At 45.8% G+C, this 20,841-nt stretch overlaps 6 protein-coding genes across 6 annotated transcripts; 4 read left to right on the top strand and 2 right to left on the bottom strand.

Moving 5' to 3' along the window:
- Positions 1-1,332: 1,332 nt before the first annotated feature.
- LOC128301765 (CLIP domain-containing serine protease B9) lies at positions 1,333-5,013 on the top strand. Its single transcript, XM_053038429.1, has 5 exons — positions 1,333-1,405; positions 3,172-4,065; positions 4,163-4,265; positions 4,333-4,610; positions 4,676-5,013. The coding sequence occupies exons 1-5, from the start codon at positions 1,333-1,335 to the stop codon at positions 5,011-5,013; spliced, it is 1,686 nt and encodes a 561-aa protein (XP_052894389.1).
- A 1,428-nt stretch (positions 5,014-6,441) lies between these two features.
- On the top strand, positions 6,442-8,182 carry LOC128301859 (serine protease easter-like). Its single transcript, XM_053038551.1, has 4 exons — positions 6,442-6,577; positions 6,793-7,119; positions 7,228-7,336; positions 7,564-8,182. Exons 1-4 carry the CDS (start codon positions 6,496-6,498, stop codon positions 8,180-8,182), a joined length of 1,137 nt encoding a protein of 378 aa, XP_052894511.1. The 5' UTR covers positions 6,442-6,495.
- Positions 8,183-8,219: 37 nt separating this feature from the next.
- On the bottom strand, positions 8,220-10,867 carry LOC128301680 (exocyst complex component 5). The gene is made up of 2 exons (XM_053038307.1): positions 10,743-10,867; positions 8,220-10,675 (listed from the first exon to the last, which is right to left on the bottom strand). Exons 1-2 carry the CDS (start codon positions 10,773-10,775, stop codon positions 8,564-8,566), a joined length of 2,145 nt encoding a protein of 714 aa, XP_052894267.1. The 5' UTR covers positions 10,776-10,867; the 3' UTR covers positions 8,220-8,563.
- Positions 10,868-11,125: 258 nt separating this feature from the next.
- LOC128310180 (ras-related protein Rab-1A) lies at positions 11,126-14,953 on the top strand. Its single transcript, XM_053046756.1, has 6 exons — positions 11,126-11,485; positions 13,027-13,099; positions 13,175-13,222; positions 13,303-13,350; positions 13,431-13,658; positions 13,771-14,953. The coding sequence occupies exons 1-6, from the start codon at positions 11,472-11,474 to the stop codon at positions 13,963-13,965; spliced, it is 606 nt and encodes a 201-aa protein (XP_052902716.1). The 5' UTR covers positions 11,126-11,471; the 3' UTR covers positions 13,966-14,953.
- Positions 14,954-15,486: 533 nt separating this feature from the next.
- Positions 15,487-17,554, bottom strand: LOC128310178 (uncharacterized). Its single transcript, XM_053046753.1, has 2 exons — positions 17,370-17,554; positions 15,487-17,224 (listed from the first exon to the last, which is right to left on the bottom strand). Exon 2 carries the CDS (start codon positions 17,159-17,161, stop codon positions 16,148-16,150), a length of 1,014 nt encoding a protein of 337 aa, XP_052902713.1. The 5' UTR covers positions 17,162-17,224; positions 17,370-17,554; the 3' UTR covers positions 15,487-16,147.
- A 115-nt stretch (positions 17,555-17,669) lies between these two features.
- Positions 17,670-18,866, top strand: LOC128310179 (RNA-binding protein pno1). The gene is made up of 3 exons (XM_053046755.1): positions 17,670-17,908; positions 17,973-18,066; positions 18,136-18,866. Exons 1-3 carry the CDS (start codon positions 17,790-17,792, stop codon positions 18,550-18,552), a joined length of 630 nt encoding a protein of 209 aa, XP_052902715.1. The 5' UTR covers positions 17,670-17,789; the 3' UTR covers positions 18,553-18,866.
- Positions 18,867-20,841: the final 1,975 nt, after the last annotated feature.

The following is a 20,841-nucleotide window of genomic DNA, read 5'->3' as shown; positions in this document are numbered from 1 at the left end:
CCGACGATGCGATCTGTGGGTTGATGCTCGTTTAATTGTGGGTTTTTCTTTTTCGTACTACGGTACACTCTATTTTAAAGATCCGATATAGTTCTTTATCTGTTGCTAGAAAACGCTTAAACGAGCTTGATCTAGCGGACAGCTGATACATAAATGTGGCGTGACTCAGGAATTGGTTATCCTATATCACCGTCCAGCTTCATCCCGTATCATGTTACCGCCCGATTGCAAAGTTGTCACTCGCCAGGAAGTGAATGACACCCGCGATTAATGAGCTACAGATGGGGATTCCCACCACTGACCGAGATTCGAACCATCGGAGCGGTTTTCGATGTCTCGAGGATTCGCACCCAAACGACACTCGCACGATGACTCAACAGTTGGGCCAATTCGTTTTCATTAAATCTGCAGACAATTTCACGGCCTAATCGAACATGGAGCGGTAGGAAACCGCGCGAGGAAAGAATGAACGAACGAACGGACGGAAGGAAGGAAGGAAAGTCCTCTTCACTAGTGGAGAGTGTTGGGTTTTCCTTGAAGAAGCACCACTCTCAGGCGGACCATTCTGAAGCAAGAGCCGCGAGCATGAGTGCAACGCTCGATTGGCACTCAAACTGCACCTCCCCCCCCTTCCTTCCTCGAATGCGTGAGTGCAGAACAAAAAGACAGAACCCAAACAAAATGGGCCCCCACGCGCGCCCCGCACATCTTGTGGCGTGTGGTGGGGACTATATAAACATGATCACCGCTCGGGTCGGTTTCGATTGTGCGCGGAAAGACAGAATGTGGCACAACACTTGCTGCGGTGCTCGGTGCGGAACAATACATTACGCTAGTGGTTTTAAGAGTGTCAATGTTTTGTAATGGGCCGTGCGTGATACAACGCCGAAACATAACAGTGAACCATCTCGAGAGAAACCCAGCTGGCTAATTCGGAAGCGAATCCTTTTGAAAAGGCAGTGGCTTACAGTGATCGCGAAACCACCACTAGCGGGTCTTGATCGATTGAGTTTATTTAGTGTAGTGCTTAGTCTTAGATATCCATGACTACCGCACACAGTAGGCGAACGAGAGAAGAAAGTTCTTTAAAATAGCCTATAAGTGGCCACTTTCGACATCCAAGTCGGCGGCATGAGTTGAGTGTGCTTCAAGATCATACCGAACGCCAGTTAATACACCAACCAGTGGAAAAAAGTGAACCAAATCAAGGCCAGGATAGTGTTGAGCAGCAGTTTCTTCGACAGGGAGGCTTGATCGCGGCCAACGCAGCGGTCAGCAGCGTGTTTTCTCTGTGTGTGTTATACCACCGTGCAAAACTTCTCAATGATCATCATGTGCAAAATTGCAACCCGCTCCAGTTTGGCGGCAACAATCGTGCTGACCGCATCCATTCTGGCCGATCTTGGTGAGTGTGTTGTTTTGTGACATGAAGAACCGAACCACGTGCTCGGTCTGGGTGCGCGCGCAATCGGAAAAACGAAAGTGAAAACGATGCGGTCGGTAAACGCGTGAACGCTACACCGTCTACAGTTTTTTGAGGCACGGTACGCGCTTCAGTGAACGCTCGTGCATTATTCGGGGGCCTGGAAAGAAGCCGTGTGCCGTAATGTTGTGACCGCCCATGGTCACAGCAATGTCCCACTTCTCGATAATGCAACAGTGCCCGGCGGAGAGCCATTCAAACTGTCAGGCAGCCGTTATCTGAGAGATTTGTCATCGAAAGACTTCAACGATTGGCACGGAGGGAAAAAATAAGCGACGAACCCTCGAAATCTTCAGTTTTGCGACATTCGCGATCGTTAAAATGGAATGTGTTACTCACCAGAAAACGAACCAGAAACGCTTGATGTTGATGTTGTTCACTAGCTTTAGTTAACATAAATTATTAGGTGACGCATCTTTAAACCCATGTTGTGGCGATTAGTTCTTTCGGACGAAAGATGCCCAAAAAGGAAATAGTTTTCATGACTCAAAACGATAGAAACAAACAAGAATGATGCATATTTTAATGGATTTCCGGTTGATTTTTTTGTCGTTCGCCCCAGATTAGTACTGTTTGTTGATAGAAAACTGTTAAAAGATCCCCAGTAATTGGCCATTGAAAAGTATAAATTAACTGATGCTGAACGTTAGCATCGATTAGGTGTGATCATGTTGTGAAATCGCTTCGGTCTATTCACCTTCATAATGTTCTTGTAAGGTTCCAAAAGCAAAAAAGTCCATTCCACATTGCAGTATCATATTCTAACCCACCCCATTCGTTTGTGAGTTAATGTAGATCAGTGTCTAACTTATTCTAAAACCAAAGCTGCCTTATCGAGCTCTTAATCGGGCTATTCCTGGCTGTGTGACAACGTTCGTGTTCTTGAATTTGTCAAACGATAGCCAACTACTTTCAAACGGGATTCATGGCTGACGCTAACCTTGGGTAACCAAAAACCTGAACAGTACCACCTTTAACTTTTTGATCAGTCGTTAATCCATTACTCCGCCGTCTAATCCGGTTCGTTGGCCGAATAAACAGTGTTGTTTCCTATTTGTTGCATCACTGTGTTCTTGATGTTTCGCAGCAACTTGCGCTAATCATGATCACCACCGGCTATTGTACGAAGTTTAATCGATCTTGATGATTTTTTGTTTCGTTTGGTCTGTACCATTTTCTACTTCAACCACGTTGTGCAAATCGACCGGATCGTGGAGCCTTTCTGTGTTTCCTCACCCTTAGCTGGGTAGCGAAGAAAAAAAAACTCCATATTGAGGGAAATGATTTACATCAGCCTAATTCAAGCGTAACGGCCATCTTCTGATTCCTTGGGGGCCTGCTTTGCCCTTCGGACAGTTCGCTGTTACCTTGACCGTTCGGCTTCACATGCGTTCGCAAGCGAATCGCCCCGCTACAGTCGGCCACGATCGGCGCGTGTAAAGGTAGTTTTGCGTACCAAAGCCTCGCCACTAATCACGAGACTTAACTTCCACTGCTTACGTCAATCCACATACGCCACAAGCCGATTCGTTGTGCGAAAAGCGCTGCTCTAGGGAAACCCCTCCGCTTGCACAGGTAGAACCGGGTATCGGGGTGCATGTACGGTGGGAAACAACTGCAGCACAACCGGTTGTACCGGATGCGGGAATAATGTCACCATGCTAATGCACGAATTTCTTCTGTTACAGTTTTCGCCACTCCTTGGGGCAACTATTACGAGTACGGTGGACATCCGTCGGGACCGCAGCTGTATCAGTACAACCAGCGCATCGAACATCACCGGACGGTGCCGGACAGTGTACCGGCATCGTCCGGCGCGATCAATTGCCGCTGCACCAAACTTCGCTACTGCACCAAGATACTGGAAATGCTGCGAAATCCCAAATCGAGCTACGGTACCTTCAATGCGAAGCTAAAGGAACTGGCCTGCGGCTATGGTACCGACAATGAACCGAACATTTGCTGCCCGCTGGACGATAACTGGATGCGGGATGTGATGGACGACGACGGTGGCCATTCGTCCGAGGAAAATGATTCACATTCTGCGATCGGGTGGGACGAAGGCTACACGAACCGTAAATCGGACAGTGGACATCAGTGGTCGAAGGAACGCTTCAAGTACATACCCATGAGCGCGGAAAAGGATGTGAAGCGGCTGAGCAACACCAGGACCACCAGCTCCACCAACTGGTGGAAGCAAAAGCCCCAGAAGAGCAACACGATCGCGCAGTTTGAAAATCCCAAAACGATGAAGAATTGCCCGCCGGAGATCTATCCGAACGAAGCGGCGTTACGCCCCACGAAGGCGTACGTTGCGCCTATCATGAGAACAACCAAGCGCCCTGCTGCAGCACTGGGAAGTAATCGTTTTGCCGAAACGACCACTACTGTACCCGTGACGACCGATTTGCCGCTGACTACAACAGATCTGATTACAACCGTATTGCCAACGGTGGTACCGGATCAACCGATGATTAATGCACCGCTTTGCGGTCTTTCGGTTAACACGCGGATTATTGGGGGCGAAACGGAGGTACCTGGTCAATTTCCCTGGATGGCACGGTTAGCTTACCGGAATCGAAGTAAGTAGCGTGTTTCTATCTTGCAGTTGGACATCTTTATCAGTAAATTAATTATTTCCGTTGTATTTTCTTATCCTGACCATGTGAACTCTGGCAGCTTCCGGACGTGTAACGTATCGTTGTGCGGGATCTCTCATTACCAATCGGCACGTAATAACGGTAGCCCACTGTGTCACGAATCTTATTGATGAACTTCAGCTGTATGTATGCCACCAGGGAAAAATCCCAGCATAGTATCACTAACACGCCTTCCTTTTTCAAATACAGAGTCAGCATTCGATTGGGCGATTTGGAGTGTAATGCCGTTACGGATGCGCGCTGCAGTGCCCGGTATCAGGACTTTGCGATCGATCGGATTCTGCCGCACGAAAACTACGATACGCCGAAGTACGCGAACGATATCGCACTGATAAAGTTGCGCGAAACGACGGAAACGTACAACATCATCAGCCCGCTCTGTCTGCCGACGGATCAGTACGCACCGTACGCCCTTAATCTTACCGGCCAGATGGGCATCATTGCTGGCTGGGGTTCGACCAGCAATCGTAAGTTCGCACACAGTCGGGTCGGCCATTCGGTCATCACACTCACGGCACTCTCCCCATTGCAGGAAGCAACACACCGAGCCCCACATTGCAGTGGTTACGGTTGCCGATAGTGGACACGGTTGGGTGTGCTAGCGCATACGCCCGGTACAGCGTTAACTCGCGCAATCCCATCATCGTGTCGGACAGCCAGATGTGTGCCCAGGGCCAGGAGAATCGAGATGCCTGCCAGGGTGATTCCGGCGGACCGCTGATGAACGAGGCCATATCGACACGTGACCGGTTCGTGCTGCTCGGGCTAGTGTCGTTCGGACCACGAACGTGTGGCGTTTCCAACTTTCCGGGCGTGTACACGCGCATTTCGTCGTACATTGGTTGGATATTGACCAACGTGATGCGTTAGTCGCGGTCACCGCAGTTTTCGCCCTTCGGTGGCGAACGGATTCCATCGTCAGCACTGGGGACGGTGTATACTAACGGGACGGGGAGGGAATACGAGTACTTAGACGTAGAGCGTAGGAACTTAGTTTCTTTGTGTCCAGTTAGGTCTTTAAGCGAACCATATTGTGTTTTTTTTTTGTTTCGTGTTCGTGTTTCACGAGGTTACAAAGCTAGTGAAATTGAAATACAATCCATGACTGAATAGTGTGACACCGGTGTATTGTTTTTCGTCTCTTGTGCCAATCAATGATGTTTCGAAGTAAGTCTAATGCTCAGAGTACTTTTTCATCTCATTCCATCGAATAACTCAACCTTGGAACGTATATTTCTGCAATTCAAACATGTCATCCACTAAAAATTGGCTAACCACATTGGTTTGCGCTAGTTCACACCAGAGGGCGCCACGAAGAAACGGATTTCCTGCCGAGTTCGTCGCCCGCTGTTTTGCGTTGATTTTATGCAAATTTTACCGCTCCGCTGTAAACAAAACTGCTTCCCACTTCTTTCAACCCATTTTTAAGGACTTTTTGCCTGACCTTCACACGCTACCACCGCATTGCCACGCGCATTTGGGAAAGATTCGTGAGTATCGATCAGATCGAATACAATCCTGGCGATCTTCGACTGGCCGATTCGTAATGCAGAAAACCAGTTTTATCACCTGAAACCGGTATTTTTGTAAACAAAATAACGCAGTCTCCACTCGCCGACACTGCTGTGTACAGCAGCGATCGTCTCCCTTTTCGATCGGTGATCATTATTTCAGTTTTAATTAACACCAACATCACTAACTTATCATTTCAAATTGCACTGCAACAAAATTTGAAAATTTGATTTGAATGTACATTGCAATCGATCCAATTTTATAAAAAACAAATATTGTTTTTGTCTTTCATGATTGTTTTAACTTAAAAGATGATCTTCATTCTATTCTATTGCACAGGTCTTTAGGACTCCCTTGACGTGGAATAAGCGGCTTTGTTACAGTTTAGATTGGAAGAAGGTGCAAACAAACGAATAATGACATGGAAGGGAACTACATAAAGCGGGTGGGTGGGAGGTTTGCATTACAATTCACCTGACTTTGGGATTTCCGTTCGTACTCGCGGCAAATTCTCGCGAACACGCATCGACTTTGATCAACACCCAGCGAAACGAAGCAAACTGAGAAAATAGAAGCAAAAATCACACATGCATTGATCGCGTCCGTACTCTTTCGCGCCAGTCTGCCTTCCAATGCATGCATACGAATGCTCCATCTCTATCCCACGCACGATCGCGAGAGCGTCTCGCGATCGTGATCTTGAAAGAAGCCTCGCGCAGCCCCACGAACGCACTATTAGCCGGGTCGCGCGTCATGGCAGCGGATTAGTCATTCGTAGCGTTTCGTACAAATCGGATCGCCAAAGACCGGACACGCAAGCTCCCACACCTGTAAGCAAACATGAGTACTTTCGGTCACTTCGTAGGCTGTCCAGAATTGGTGCCGTTTCTACTGCTAGCTATTCTAAGCATCACAACTGCCCGTAAGTGTGTGTGTCAACGGTTATCACTCGGACTCGAACAGGTCGCATTCCGGATGACCTCGAAGGGGCCTGTGACGAACGCGCTTTCAATCGCAATGGGAAACGTACTCTAAACGCGGAAATCTACCGAATTTCAACGGCGGATGATGTGATCGGGAAAAGTAAACCATTCTACAGCCACTTCATCTAATCGTGCTAAACTTCCCTTTTTGCAGAACAACAATGCACCATGCCGGATAGCACGGCCGGTCAATGTATACTGCTGCGCAACTGTGACAGCCTGCTGACGCTGATCAAGAAAAAACCACTGCTAGATGCCGACCGGATGTATCTACAGCGGACACAGTGCGGGTGGTCGACGGCGGACAACCATCCGCTGGTGTGCTGTTCCGATAGTGGGCTGGTCGCACCGGTACGCGTTGGTGTCGGACTGTTGCCAACACCGGGACAGTGCGGTATACAGACGAGTGATCGTATCTTTGGCGGTGTAAATACGCGCATTGACGAATTCCCGTGGATAGCGCTGCTGAAGTATGCTAAACGTACGTACGGTTGCTCTGCGGTGTACATAAAAAGCATCATCGCGATATATAACACCTGTTCGCGTTATTTATCTTCTGTTGGTTGTTCGTTTCATCCTCTCATTTTAGCAAATAACGTTTTCGGGTTCCACTGTGGCGGTGTGCTGATTAACGATCGCTACGTTCTTACCGCTTCGCACTGCGTCAACGGCAAAGACATCCCAACAACCTGGAATCTGTGAGTACACCTATGGACGCGAACCTGCGATCCATTCATTCCTCAGTTAGGTTGTTCTTGTTGCACTTTAATTTACAATCTTCAAAGTAACTTGTCATTAAGTCCACTTGCTGCTCATATCTCGAAAAGATCGAGGATAATTATTGTAGCGCATTAGATGCGATTGTCGTTCGCATGAAATTATTCGCAAAACTTGGAATTTCATCACTCTTCATTGTTTCCCACAGTGCGGAGGTACGGCTCGGTGAATGGGACACCTCTACAGCACAGGATTGTGAAGGGCTGGGCGATGACGTGGACTGTTCGCCACCACCAATAGACGTCCCCATCGAGGGCAAAATACCTCATCCCCAATACGTACCAACATCGACCGAACAGTATAACGACATCGCACTGCTTCGGTTACAATCTTCCGTGCCGTATTCGGACTTCATCAAACCAATCTGCCTGCCGACACAGCCCGAACTGAAGGCACGGGATTATGTTGGGTTCCGGATGCAGGTGGCCGGTTGGGGTCGTACAGCCACCGCACGGTACAGCAACGTCAAGCAGAAGGTAGCCGTCGACGGAGTGTCGCTGGATGCGTGCAATCAAGTGTACCAGCGCGAACAGGTGCTGTTGCGTCAATCGCAGCTCTGTGCTGGAGGTGAAGCTGGCAAGGATTCCTGTCAAGGTGATTCCGGTGGCCCACTGACGGGCACTCATACGACCGGTGGTGTGCAGCACTGGTATCTGATTGGGTTGGTATCCTTCGGGCCGACACCGTGTGGACAGGCCGGATGGCCCGGGGTTTACACCAAAGTTGACCAGTACGTAGACTGGATCACTGCCACGATTGTCGCTTAAAACGTAATGGGCAAGCGGTGCTTGGTTGGTAACAGAAAGATTTTAATAAAGTGAATATTACATAAGTGCAAAATGAATAAACGTTCTGGCCTCTGTGTTCGGGCGGAATTTCTATTCACATATTCAACACAATTAGCTATTACCATTCTGATCATTTAGGTATTTCCCCCATAGGGAACGCGATTCATCATGACAAGTGATGAACGGTGGCAGGGTTACTTTACTGACTCTACCGTAGAATTGGATGGTAATTTCGGAACATATTACGACACTTTTGTTTTCCGTATTCATATTCTTTGTTAAAATGTTACTCTCGCTAAATAATATTCGCCTGTTATAGGCACGTATGGAGCGCTTTGTAATATCTTACGCACTTGCCCTCTACACCATTCTTTGATCCGATATGCCCTTCAACGAGTTGGATATCTTTATCGTCTTATAATCGCTACGCAGCTGAATAAAATTCATCACCACCGATTTGTCGAGATAGTTCAACGTTTCACCACCACAAACTTCTTGCAGATTTTCATGCTTTACCAACAGCAAATTGCACAACGCATGCAGCACATCGAACAACTGCGTTACCAGCGGACTCTGCAGAACCCGTGCACTCTTCCGATATTCGTTCACATCGCAAATGGCGCACATGGCACCGGCCGTATTATACTGGAACTGTTGCAAATGCTCGAAAACGACCCGATGATAACGTATTCCGAACTCCGTCAGTACGGCAGCTAAATTTTCTCCGTCTATTGTCTTCTGGATGAGGCCGATCAGTGGGTTTAGATATTGTACCACCGCCAGGCATGCATTCGATGCCACCGTATCGACATCCGTGTCCGGCTTGAAGTCGGCTTTTTTCTGCTCACTTCCCAGGTATGTTTTCACCCAACCGAAAATGGCGTTTAGCGTACGCTCCAGACCCGTTTCAATCTTATTCTCCACCGTCTCCAGATAGGAGCGCTTCTTCTGAATGCAGTCCGTGTACTGCGGTGTGCCGATCACGTTCGGAATGACGCTTGCATTGTACGTCTTTTCCAACAGGTGTACAATCGCGTTACACTTTTGTGCGACATCAAAGAAGTATATCTGCGGCACGCTTTTACATTCTGCGATCGGTATCGCTTGCAGCCCAAGATCAAGCGCGTAATCACAGTGCTCGTGCAGCAGGTAACGCAACAATGTATCGGTAAGTTTAAGGATGTTACGCGGCAAATCGTTTTCCTTCGATAGTAAGCAACACCTTTCGAATGCGTGCGAAGACTGCTGCAACAAATTGATGGCAAGCTCCTCCGATAGGAACGTTTCGCCGCCATAGTCTTCGATCTGTGCAATGTTTATATTAGCCCTGCTACCGATCAGTGCCTGCATGTCTCGCCTTAGCTCCTGGAATCGTTCAATCTGTTTCTTTTGGTGGTTTTTGTTTTCGTAGAATTTTTTCAACTCCACCTGACACTTTCCGTCTAGCGTGCGGCTTTCCACCTCGATGTATGTGGCCAGATGGCGATCGAAAATGTTAGCCGTCAACTTCTGCAACAGATCATCCTCGGAACCTTTGAAAAATTCTTGCAATTCTGCGCTTAGCTTCATCGTGCGGGAATACAGCTCGGACAGCGTTTTCAGATACTTGCTCTCATCCTTGCGATCGTCCAGCTTCGTTTGCACGAACTGGTTAATCTTAAGCTGATAAATGTTCAGGATAAATTTGCTGATCACTTTATCCGGTGCATTAAACACCTGCTGAATGATTTTATAGTGCTTGTGACACAACGGCACTATACCTTCGAACACATGTCGCCCACCGTATGTCGTGGCCTGGCTCTGTTCGATATACACGTCGATCACCTGCGTGTAACCCTTGAACTGGGACAGAATGTCCGACAGCTCTTTCATACGCTCGATATTTTCCATCTTTTGTGCCGTGGCAAATTCCTCTATCAGCTGCATCTCCACATCATCGTACTTGGATTCGATCTTTTTCTTCGCATTGGCAAACCGCTGCGCCGGAAGGTCTTGCGATATTTGAAACAGCTTCTGAATAATGTCTGCCGCCTCGTACAGCTTGCTCTTGTCGCTATAGATATCATTCACGATCGGACCGGGTGTGAGAAATTCCGTCATGTGGTTTAGCAAAAGTTGTGCCTCCACGGCGCGACTGCGTGGCATATTTACGTTCTGCAGCTGTTCGCCGAGGTGAATTACTTTCCCCGCAACTGAGTTGATCTTTTCATCTAGCTGATGAAAGTAATCGACCGAGACCTGATGTTTGGCAACGAACTTATCGATCGCTTTCACGAAGATTGCTTGCTCTTCTTTCAGAGCTTCTTCGAGCTTATCGCATTTCCGTTGCTGTCGTTCCTGTAGAATCTTCATATCCTTTATAGTTTCGACAAACGTTTCGTACAGCAGGTCCGGGTCGAACTGGTCCGAGCCGATTTCGTTGTTTGTCCGCCAGCACAGTCTTTCGATGAATTCTTCCACCTCGAATGGGTCCTAAAAGTATTCGGCAAAGTGCGTGATAACATAATACGAGTTGGTAGTAGCAGCAGCATTACTTTACCTGCTCTAATTCTTCTACGTATTGCGATAACATGTTGACGATTTGGGGAAAGTCTTTACGTACAGTTTTTACACTGCAATACGCCTATCGATTTGCTGCTATCGCGGATCGACGATAAAAGTTTGTTGACAATCGCTCCCAATGTCAGATCGTGGTCAAGATTGTTCAATATTATTCGAGGGCGTCAAACACACATTTTTTATATAAAAATGGACATAAATTGCAAGACAATGTCGTTTACATACAATCTGCATTTTTACATAATTAATGCAATTATTTTTCGGCCAATAACCACAACAAACGACTATTTGCCCGACGTGTCCATCGTCCATGTCTATACCTTGTTCGGTAAAATGACGTTTTCGATGAAGATGATGTGTCAGTGTCGCGCAAGGGAAGAAAGAAACCAGAAAACTTGGAAGTGTTGTACATTTTCATACCGATCTAAAATCTGCTCCGGGTTTCCGTCTTCTCTGTCCCGTGGCGTGAAAAACGGCGGACGTAAAAGTGAAATTCCGAATTGTGATACCTATTTTACTGCACATTGCCCCCACATTGTTTATCGCTAGTGCAACGGTCGTTGCTTGAATCCGATTCGTCAGCGACTTCCGATCCGTGTTAATTTGGTGTGCTGGAAAGAAAATCGAAGCAAAAAAGCCCCGTCGTCGTACCCGTGTGCCGTTCATACCCAGGAACTGAGTGAAGGAAACAGATTTTCCACGAACGACCATGAGTCCCGAATAGTAAGTGTCCACTAGAAGTATGAATACGAGAGGGGGGAGTGGAACTTCGAAAAAAAGGTGTTCCTCCCCATCGTTCCTGCAATGCATCGAGTCTCGCTACTGCGTCAATCGGCTACTGCTATTGGGGACAGCCCTGTTTGAGTTGGGCAGGAGTCGTCGCGGTAGCAGAAGGAAACAAAGAACTATTCCCCGGTGGTACATCTGAATATAGCAAGGCAACGATGGTGCAAGAAAACGCATAGAACGTTTCTGTTTGCTTGCGAGATTTTTTTTTCTGCCTCTGTCTCCACCGATAAGCGCAAACGGTGGACGATGATGACGAAGATATTCCGCTGTGGGCATTTTCTAAACTACACCACCACCATCTCATCGCCGCCCCGCGCAACCCAACCTACGTCGATGACGACGTCGAGCTTTCGCCGTCATCGTAATGCCATCGGCGGCACCCGCACCCGCACCCGCGGAGGTGCGAATGGGCGAAAAAGAGAAGGCAAATCGGGTACGGTGGATGGCGCTCGTTCATCGATTTTAATTCACTGTGTGATAAAAAGCGGAACTCTGTCCGGGATAAAGTTATCCTAATCGCATAAACCAGGCTGGGAGTTGTGCAATAGTCGGATCTCAGGATGTTATTTGTTTGGTGTTGTACTGGAAAAAGGGGCAACCTTTTCGAAGCATGGAGTGTGAAACCTTACGATAGAAAGAGATGGGCTGCTGTGAGGAGTAAACAACACGCTCGCGCACGCACACATACACAAGTGCACAATGCGTTCTTGACACTGTTCAATCCACCCGATGGTGGTAGAGACTGGGAACGGTCATGCTAGCAACAAAAAAGGGGAAATCTAGAACATATAACGCCCATTCTGCCATTACTCAAAGCGATCGTGGAAAATCGTTCTAGTGATTTACATTTGAAGCATATTGATAAAGCAGAGCAAAACGTTATTGTTCTTTGTTCACCACCGAATGACTTTACATCTCCGCCCTTAATGCTTCCCGGAACAATGAGTCATACGCACCCAGTAAAGAATGTGTCATTTACTTGCTTTAGTATTTTAAATATAATACGGTGCGTGATCAAGGCCTATAACGGATATAAACAAAACGTGTTTAGCTAAATGTATGCTTTTTCGTAAGATCGTCGCAACTGGCAACGAGGACTGGAAGTGAACTTTAAACCAGGCAAAAAAACTCAAACGTGTCACGTCGCAATTAATTAACCCGAGAGGATGCGATTAAATCGATCACTGAGGGGGTCATGATTTTATTCGTTACTACTGATCACGTCGTGTCAGTTGTTTGCCTTGCTGTGGTTACCACGTTCAAAGAAAACTTCTTTGAAGGTGCCTCTTTTATCACCTTTTCTTTCAACTTGATCGTTGTTTATTGTATTGCGTTTAGCTGACTTAACATTATATGTTGCTTACAAGTTGGTAGTATGGAGGGGCGTTTTTGCTTTATTCCGTTATCAAAGTTAGTGGAGGTTTACTTATTTGATTTCCGCTTTCCGCTTCTTTCTTTGTATTAAACACCATTAGCGACTACTTGTTTAAGCTGCTGCTGATTGGTGATTCCGGTGTTGGAAAATCATGCCTGCTGTTAAGATTTGCCGTAAGTATTGAATTGGCGCCATGAAATCTTTCCCATTAAGCACGTACTATGAACCAATTATTCTCAATTCTTCAGGACGATACATACACGGAAAGTTACATCAGCACAATTGGTGTAGATTTTGTGAGTATTTTGTGTGACAATAAGCCGCAAGAAAAGCGGAAATTGGATTAGTTGACTAATAATGTTTTATTTATTTGCAGAAAATTCGAACCATAGATCTGGATGGCAAAACAATCAAATTGCAAATTGTGAGTTGGGTTCGACGTTCGATAACTATCGATCGGTTTGAAATCATCCTACAATCTCGAAACCCTTTTCCATCTTTCAGTGGGATACTGCCGGTCAGGAACGCTTCCGCACGATAACGTCGTCCTACTATCGCGGTGCACATGGTATCATCGTGGTGTATGACTGTACCGATCACGATTCGTTCGAGAACGTAAAGCAATGGTTGGAGGAAATCGAACGCTACGCTTGCGACAACGTAAACAAACTGCTAGTGGGCAACAAGTGTGATCTGCAGACGAAGAAACGTGTCGATACTACAACGGCAATGGTAAGAATCGTTCGCAACTCGATCACAACCCCAATTGAAAATCTGAAAAACTTTATACAGCATTATATAAAGTTGGTTTGAGAGTTAATATTGTTTATGGTACGGTTTGCAGGAATTGGCAAACCAGTTGGGCATTCCGTTCCTTGAGACTTCAGCGAAAAATGCCACTAACGTAGAGCAGGCATTCATGACCATGGCGGCCGAAATAAAGAATCGTGTCGGACCCCCGTCCAGTGCCGCAGATCCGCCAAGTGCTGTAAAGATCGACAAGGGGCGCAACGTGGAGGCAAAGTCGGGCTGTTGCTGAACACCAGATTCGTTTCGGGTCAGCAGTTATTATTATGATTATCATCCTCTCAAACCGTTCGACCACCATGCTCCTTTCCCCCTCTTTAAAAGCTACATGCCAGCCGTAACAGCAGCATGATTAAACAACAATAGACACACAAACACAAACAATGGAAACAAAAGTTCTACAGAAAAAGGGATGCAAACAACTGCTGAAGTAAGAAAAATCACCAACACACATCCTCAAAAACATACATCAAATTCTATTACCCAGAATCGATTCCTTCCAATATGAAGCTCGACAGATAGGGCACGAAACAGCTAGCCAGGATACGCAGGAAGGAACTCGATCACAGTTTTTGAAGGTGTTGATTTTTTTTTGTCTGTCTCTAATGCGCATCGTGATGTTTTCGGTTTTATGATCCCTTTTCACGTGTCCTGCGAGTATCAAACACACACAAACACATCTTTGCTGGATAGATTATTACTATTATAATTATATCTTTATATGAGTTATCAAATACAACATACAACCTTTTTGTTGTGGGGAAACATAACTCCTTGAGCGATATGGTCGTGTCCTGTAACGCAAAACAAAAAAGGAAGCAGCAAAGCGCGAACGTGTGTGCGTAGTTGTGTACACGTGGGTGCAATGCCTTTTTGCCTACGAAACGGTGGTAGTCCGTGCAGAGAGCGAAGGAGAGTGTGTGTCCGTAAAAAAAAGAAAGGTAGAAATATAAATATCATAAGATCGAAAACGGCTAACGCGTAAATGCTTGTGTGCATTACTGCATAATTTTTGTTTCGATTTTTCGGAGGCCTGTGGACAAGGGATAAGGGATTTAGTTGAAAGTTCTGTAACCATGATCCACGCAATTCAAGCATTCGATAGTAGCGGTTCATCGAAAGAGGTGCATATAGCAAACCCCACAAAAACAATACAAAACACAACACACATAAACAAAACAAGCAAACTAAAAGAGACATAATAAATAGTGGAAATTGGAGATGCTCTTCGAGCACATTGCAAATCTGTTAATTCGGAAAGAACTTATCCTTGTGACTGACGCACGTGTATGGGCATAATACAAACATCTTTTCTTAATTTGTGTGCGTTCGTTTTTGCTATTTATTTCATTTTAAAATAGCTATTTAAATATTGTACTTGTACTTATTGTACTTTATCCTTATGTATCATTTTTGGGACTACTGTTCATATGTTTTCCTTGATCGTTGAGATAATACACACATGTTACACTACAACACGCATTCCGCACTGGTGGATCGGTTGCAGACTGCTGGAACAAAGTGTTGAGCAATTTTTGTTTAACTAAATAAACTCTCAAACAGTGTAGATACAACACATCTGTAATAGAGAAATAAAAAAGGCGGCATTTTGTAGACTTTCATAACTACCATTAATCTGATAACGCTTGAATTCGTCAATAATAATTATAATCCCTAAAACCCCTTGAATCTCTTTCCCTCAAGCATAGCGAATCTCCGATTTGAACACATTCCATTTAAACGCAAATGATGATTATCGTTTTTTTATTATCAAAAAAGTGGGTGATTGTTGACGCTTAACACAAATGGCAATATAAAATAATAAATAGTTACAGTCTAAGTTGAAGTGAATTTGTTTCCCGAAAAGGAAAAGATAGTAAAACGTATCTTAGCTACTACTATTGATCCGGCTTCGGATCAGTCGGAACACCGGGCAAGGGAATGGAGAGATAGACCGGATGTTGGAGACTGGAAAAATGAGATGGGATGGGGTCGGGGAGGTTTTTAGTTTCATAAACATGATATCTCGGAATAAAGTATGCACCTACGCTGTATTTCGCATCATTTTTCACGATGGAAATTATTACTTTTCCGCCTACTATTGGCACACGATTTTATCCTAAACATTGCACTATGACACACTGTTACGACATATAAAATCTGGTTAATATGCTTCTTGCTGACCTTTCGCCCTTCCGTGTTAAATAGGGGGAGAAAACAGGCACACATCAGATTATGATGCTAAAAATTTCGACTGCAACTAAAAAGAAACAATTCACAAACTACATGCAAATGTTTTCTCGCTTTGACGCACTACCTTGACGAATCACCCGGCGGGGGACTATCTGATTCTAAAATTCGTTCTAGTTTCATTTCAAGAAAAATGCCTTAATTCCCTTTTCCAAATACAACGTTTACATCTGTTGTAAAAGTTCCTCCGTATCCTTATTGTACAAATCTTCCAGTTGCCCATCTTGGTCCTCTCTGGTAGCAGCATCATCTTCCTCGTGCGATTTCCGGTTGACCGTAGACATCATGCTGCTCGCGGATGTGGTTGTCGCACTGCGCTGCGTTAGCTGATACTTTGTCCGCTTTGGCAGCGTTCCATGATCGTCCGGATCCTGTGGATCACTATCCACCAGGAATGGCTCGGAATCGCTCGTCCCTAGCAACGAGGGCGATGGTCTGGGGTGTTCTTCCTCCCTTGCCAGCCGCCGTTCGAACTGATCCATGGCCGGTTCATTCCGCTGTTCCTCTTCTTCCTCTTCCCGCTCGCCTTCCGGTTCCTCATCGTCTTCGGCGAGCTTTTTCTTCAGATGGTTAATTACTTCCTTTTTCTCGTTCAGTATACTGATGCACTTAGTTATCAACTCTATCTCGTACAGCCGACTGTCCTCTTCCTGCTGCCGCTGTAACTCAAGCAGCTCCTCGTGCTCTTCCTTCAGTTCATGCAGCACCTTGTTTTTCAGCTGCACGTCATTGCGCAGCCGGTTTTGGGTTCCAATCGAGTTCGACAGCACATCCGAGAGAAGACACTGGGACCGGAGCAGTATAACCGAACCGTACGCCACGGTTAACGCGGGCCCGACAATCTTACGCCACACAAAATTGTTTTCCTCGACCGCGTAGCTAAAACCGTTCGCGCCACCCTCGGTACAAAGGGCCAGCTTCGTTTCGTGCAGAAAATCGTTCCATGGACGCTCTAATCGTATGGCCGTCTGCTGCAGCACTTCGTGGTCTATCTCGGACAGGAAGCTTAGGGGCGTATTGTACAGCGGACTGAACACAATAATCTTCAGCAGTATCTTCCGCTCGCCCCAGGTGCTTTCGATGAATGCGTAATGGTTCCACGTTCCACCTTCACTGCCCGTAGCGGCTACGATCGGAAGCTTGTTCAGAAATATGTTATCCAGCTCCATTCTTGGCATCTGTGGCCCGCGACGCGACAAGAGAGAAGACGATGTTTGAACGATGTTGTACAGTCTCGAAGTCTAATCAATGGGAAAGAAGTGAAAAGAACACGTAATTAATCACCACCGAACTATCAACAATCCATGAATTGACTTGTATAGGCCATTTTCTAAAATGACAGCAACATAGAGATTCTTTAGTTCATTTCACAAAACTTTTTCTTACCAGCCAAACCGTCCAAAGCAAGAAGACGATGGTACAACGGTACAAATGCACTGTTCGGACGACGCGCACTTGTTTTTTCCTCCACTTTCTTGTTTAACAACTTTGCCCTTCTTCACTGCAGCGTTTGTGCGTTGCGTGCCCTTCTTTAGCGTTTCCCTATTTACTCTGGTTGAACTTGTAGCAATCAAACAAACAGGTCCATCCTGGTTTTGGGGTGGTATGGGCGAGCTTTTTGGGGTGGTGTTTTTTTCTTTCTTTCTTCGCCATTGAACTGTCAAAACAAGCTGTCAACACCACTGACAGCTTCCAAACCGCATGTGCTTACATTTCTTTGGCAAAACAATTTTTTCAGCGAAAGTGGTGTTTTGTTAAATTCTTTCGTTTTTTTGGTGATAATTTCATTAGAAAGTGGAAGCAATCATGGACGTCGATGTTACTGTTGAAACTATTCCACAAGATTCGTCTTTGCCAGAGAGCCGCAAGGCGAAAACTCCAAGGAAATCTGGTGAAATGAGGAAGGTGTTTATTCCACGCACACGGTAAGCTGCAGCGGTTTCATTTCGAAAAAGTATCTAAAATAAATAAATATCCTTTCCACCGTAGCAAAACTGCACTCAAAGAACATTGGATGAAGATCTTTACCCCAGTTGTTGAGCAATTGTCGTTAATGATACGATACAACGTTAAACTCAGCCAGGTACTTTTGGCTTTTCTATTGTGGAAATGTTGAACACTGTAAACTTCTCGTAATGCTTATGTTTTGCAGGTGGAAATAAAGGTAACTGCTGAAACGCCAGACCCAACCTACCTGCAGAAGGCGGCTGACTTTGTGCGTGCCTTTGCACTTGGTTTCGAGGTGGAAGATGCACTGGCACTGATCCGATTGGATGATCTGTTCATCGAAAGCTTCGATGTAACGGATGTGAAGGCACTCAAGGGTGATCACCTTAGCCGTGCGATCGGACGACTAGCCGGAAAAGGTGGACGAACAAAGTTCACGATAGAAAACACGACCAAAACTCGCATCGTACTGCAGGACTCAAAAATTCACGTCATGGGCAGCTACAAGTACATCCAGCATGCCAAACGAGCCCTCAGCCATCTGATTTTGGGGTCGCCAGCCAGCAAGGTGTACGGTAATTTACGGTCGGTAGCCGCAAATCAAAATTCGCAACGGATGTGAAGAATGGTAAATGGCTTTGAAGGACAGCTCTAGGAGAGTCTAGTAATCTAGTTATTTAAGAAAGCTGATAATTTTCTATTGTATGGCTGCAACTAACTGGAGAAAGCTTGCAAAACATGTAATATAGTTTTTGTGACAAGATAAAGCGAACGAACGGAAAACAGAAAATAAGGAATTAATAAACGGTAAATGCGGAAAAATATGCCCTGTATGGGTAAAATCTCGAATGAACGCTGTACTGATTATTCTGCTCTTGGTAATAAAAATAAAGCACTTTCATACTGTTTTGGTTCGTAAGCACCATGTTTTACGGGCCAGGCGCATGTTTTTCTAAAATAAAAAAAATCACTTAACTTAAGTAAGTTAAAATACTTTATATAACTTTATATAATGATGCGGGGGCTTCGATAACGATTGCTGCCGATGATTTATCGTGCTTTTCATTCGTTTCATTACATTTAAAATCATTAATTTGCATTTGCGATGCTTAAGGTGGGTGGGTGGATGGTAAAATGCGCCCATCTCGGCTCTATCTTTTTCATTTATTTTCTGATTTTGATACGGTGTTGTGCCAGATACTGCGTTTGATGAACGGACCGTGTAACCGGCCAGGAAACAGAACGGACCGTGCAACTGGCCAAGCAACATAACCGTCGGGACAAATCGCAGGGCAACAAAACGGAACGGGTAACCGAATGGACCGGGTAACTGCCCAGGCAACAGGATGGAACGGGTAACAGAACGGACCAGGAAACAGAATGGACCGAGTAACAGAAAGGACCGGGTAACTGGCCAGGAAACAGAACGAACCGGGTAACTGACCAGGCAACAGAACGGACCGGACAACAGGAACGGACCGGGCAAATGGCCAGGCAACAGGAACCGGCTGAAAAACCGGTCGGACATCCAGGCGCTTCCCTCGAGTTCCTCCGTCCCGAAAGATCCTCATGAAAGGTTTTTTGCCAGATACTGCGTTTGATGAGAGGATTATTAATGTTCCATAATATGATCAGTGTTTCATGCGATGCATTTTAATACACTCTTTGTTCGCAAGCACTATGTGGTACGGACGCAAAGCACATGTTTTTATACACTAAAAAACAACTAAAGTTGAGTATAAAATGTCACATTATTTTATATCACACTACATAATGGTGTACGGGGTTCGATAACGATTGTGGGCAATGTTTTGCCCACTTGCAATGTTTGCTGGATTTGCGGTGCTTAAGGTGAGTACGGACCGGGTTACCGGCAAGGCAACGGGACAAATCGCCAGGCTACTATAGGGACTGGGCAACAGAACGAACCGGGTAACCGGCCAGGAAACAGAACGGACCGTGCAACTGGCCAAGCAACATAACCGTCGGGACAAATGGCTGGGCAACAAAACGGAACGTGTAACAGAATGGACCGGGTAACAGAAAGGATCGTGTAACTGCCCAGGCAACACAATGGAACGGGTAACAGAACGGACCGGGTAACTGGCCAGGAAACAGAATGGACCGAGTAACAGAAAGAACCGGGTAACTGGCCAGGAAACAGAACGGACCGGGTAACTGAACAGGCAACAGAACGGACTGGGCAAATGGCCAGGCAACAGGAACCGGATGGCCAACTGGTCGGACATCCAGGCGCTTCCCTCGAGTTCCCCCGTTCCTCCCTCCTTCCCTCTACCCAGAGCTAACGTGCGTAGCCCTGTAACCGGGCCTCTTAAGCTAGTGGTAATAATAAAGGCGGCATTTGCGGCACGACTACCATTAATCTGATAACGCTTGAATTCGTCAATAATAATTATAATCCCTAAAACCCCATGAATCACTTTCCCTCAAGCATAGCGAATCTCCGATTTGAACACATTCCATTCCAAACGCAAATGATGATTATCGTTTTTTTATTATCAAAAAAGTGGGTGATTGTTGACGCTTAACACAAATGGCAATATAAAATAATAAATAGTTACAGTCTAAGTTGAAGTGAATTTGTTTCCCGAAAAGGAAAAGATAGTAAAACGTATCTTAGCTACTACTATTGATCCGGCTTCGGATCAGTCGGAACACCGGGCAAGGGAATGGAGAGATAGGCCGGATGTTGGAGACTGGAAAACTGAGATGGGATGGGGTCGGGGAGGTTAATATGCTTCTTGCTGACCTTTCGCCCTTCCGTGTTAAATAGGGAGAGAAAACAGGGCACACATCAGATTATGATGCTAAAAATTTCGACTGCAACTAAAAAGAACCAATGCACAAACTACATGCAAATGTTTTCTCGCTTTGACGCACTACCTTGACG

This window comes from Anopheles moucheti, chromosome 2 (genome assembly GCF_943734755.1).
Source record: "Anopheles moucheti chromosome 2, idAnoMoucSN_F20_07, whole genome shotgun sequence".
Classification (NCBI taxonomy): Eukaryota; Metazoa; Arthropoda; class Insecta; order Diptera; family Culicidae; genus Anopheles; species Anopheles moucheti.
Note: the sequence above shows the minus strand (reverse complement) of the source record. Positions and strands in the feature narration are given on the sequence as shown.

Bases quoted from the DNA above. Each gene is read 5' to 3' on its own strand.
- LOC128301765 (XM_053038429.1), top strand. From the start codon at position 1,333: ATGTGCAAAATTGCAACCCGCTCCAGTTTGGCGGCAACAATCGTGCTG. The intron at 4,266-4,332 runs GTATGTATGCCA...TTTCAAATACAG, and splicing joins CTTATTGATGAACTTCAGCT to AGTCAGCATTCGATTGGGCG. The intron at 4,611-4,675 runs GTAAGTTCGCAC...TCCCCATTGCAG, and splicing joins CTGGGGTTCGACCAGCAATC to GAAGCAACACACCGAGCCCC.
- LOC128301859 (XM_053038551.1), top strand. From the start codon at position 6,496: ATGAGTACTTTCGGTCACTTCGTAGGCTGTCCAGAATTGGTGCCGTTT. The intron at 7,120-7,227 runs GTACGTACGGTT...CTCTCATTTTAG, and splicing joins GCTGCTGAAGTATGCTAAAC to CAAATAACGTTTTCGGGTTC. The intron at 7,337-7,563 runs GTGAGTACACCT...TGTTTCCCACAG, and splicing joins ATCCCAACAACCTGGAATCT to TGCGGAGGTACGGCTCGGTG.
- LOC128301680 (XM_053038307.1), bottom strand. From the start codon at position 10,775: ATGTTATCGCAATACGTAGAAGAATTAGAGCAG. The intron at 10,676-10,742 runs GTAAAGTAATGC...GAATACTTTTAG, and splicing joins ACGTAGAAGAATTAGAGCAG to GACCCATTCGAGGTGGAAGA.
- LOC128310180 (XM_053046756.1), top strand. The intron at 13,100-13,174 runs GTAAGTATTGAA...TCAATTCTTCAG, and splicing joins GCCTGCTGTTAAGATTTGCC to GACGATACATACACGGAAAG. The intron at 13,659-13,770 runs GTAAGAATCGTT...TACGGTTTGCAG, and splicing joins TCGATACTACAACGGCAATG to GAATTGGCAAACCAGTTGGG.
- LOC128310178 (XM_053046753.1), bottom strand. From the start codon at position 17,161: ATGCCAAGAATGGAGCTGGATAACATATTTCTGAACAAGCTTCCGATC.
- LOC128310179 (XM_053046755.1), top strand. From the start codon at position 17,790: ATGGACGTCGATGTTACTGTTGAAACTATTCCACAAGATTCGTCTTTG. The intron at 17,909-17,972 runs GTAAGCTGCAGC...TTTCCACCGTAG, and splicing joins GTGTTTATTCCACGCACACG to CAAAACTGCACTCAAAGAAC. The intron at 18,067-18,135 runs GTACTTTTGGCT...TATGTTTTGCAG, and splicing joins ACAACGTTAAACTCAGCCAG to GTGGAAATAAAGGTAACTGC.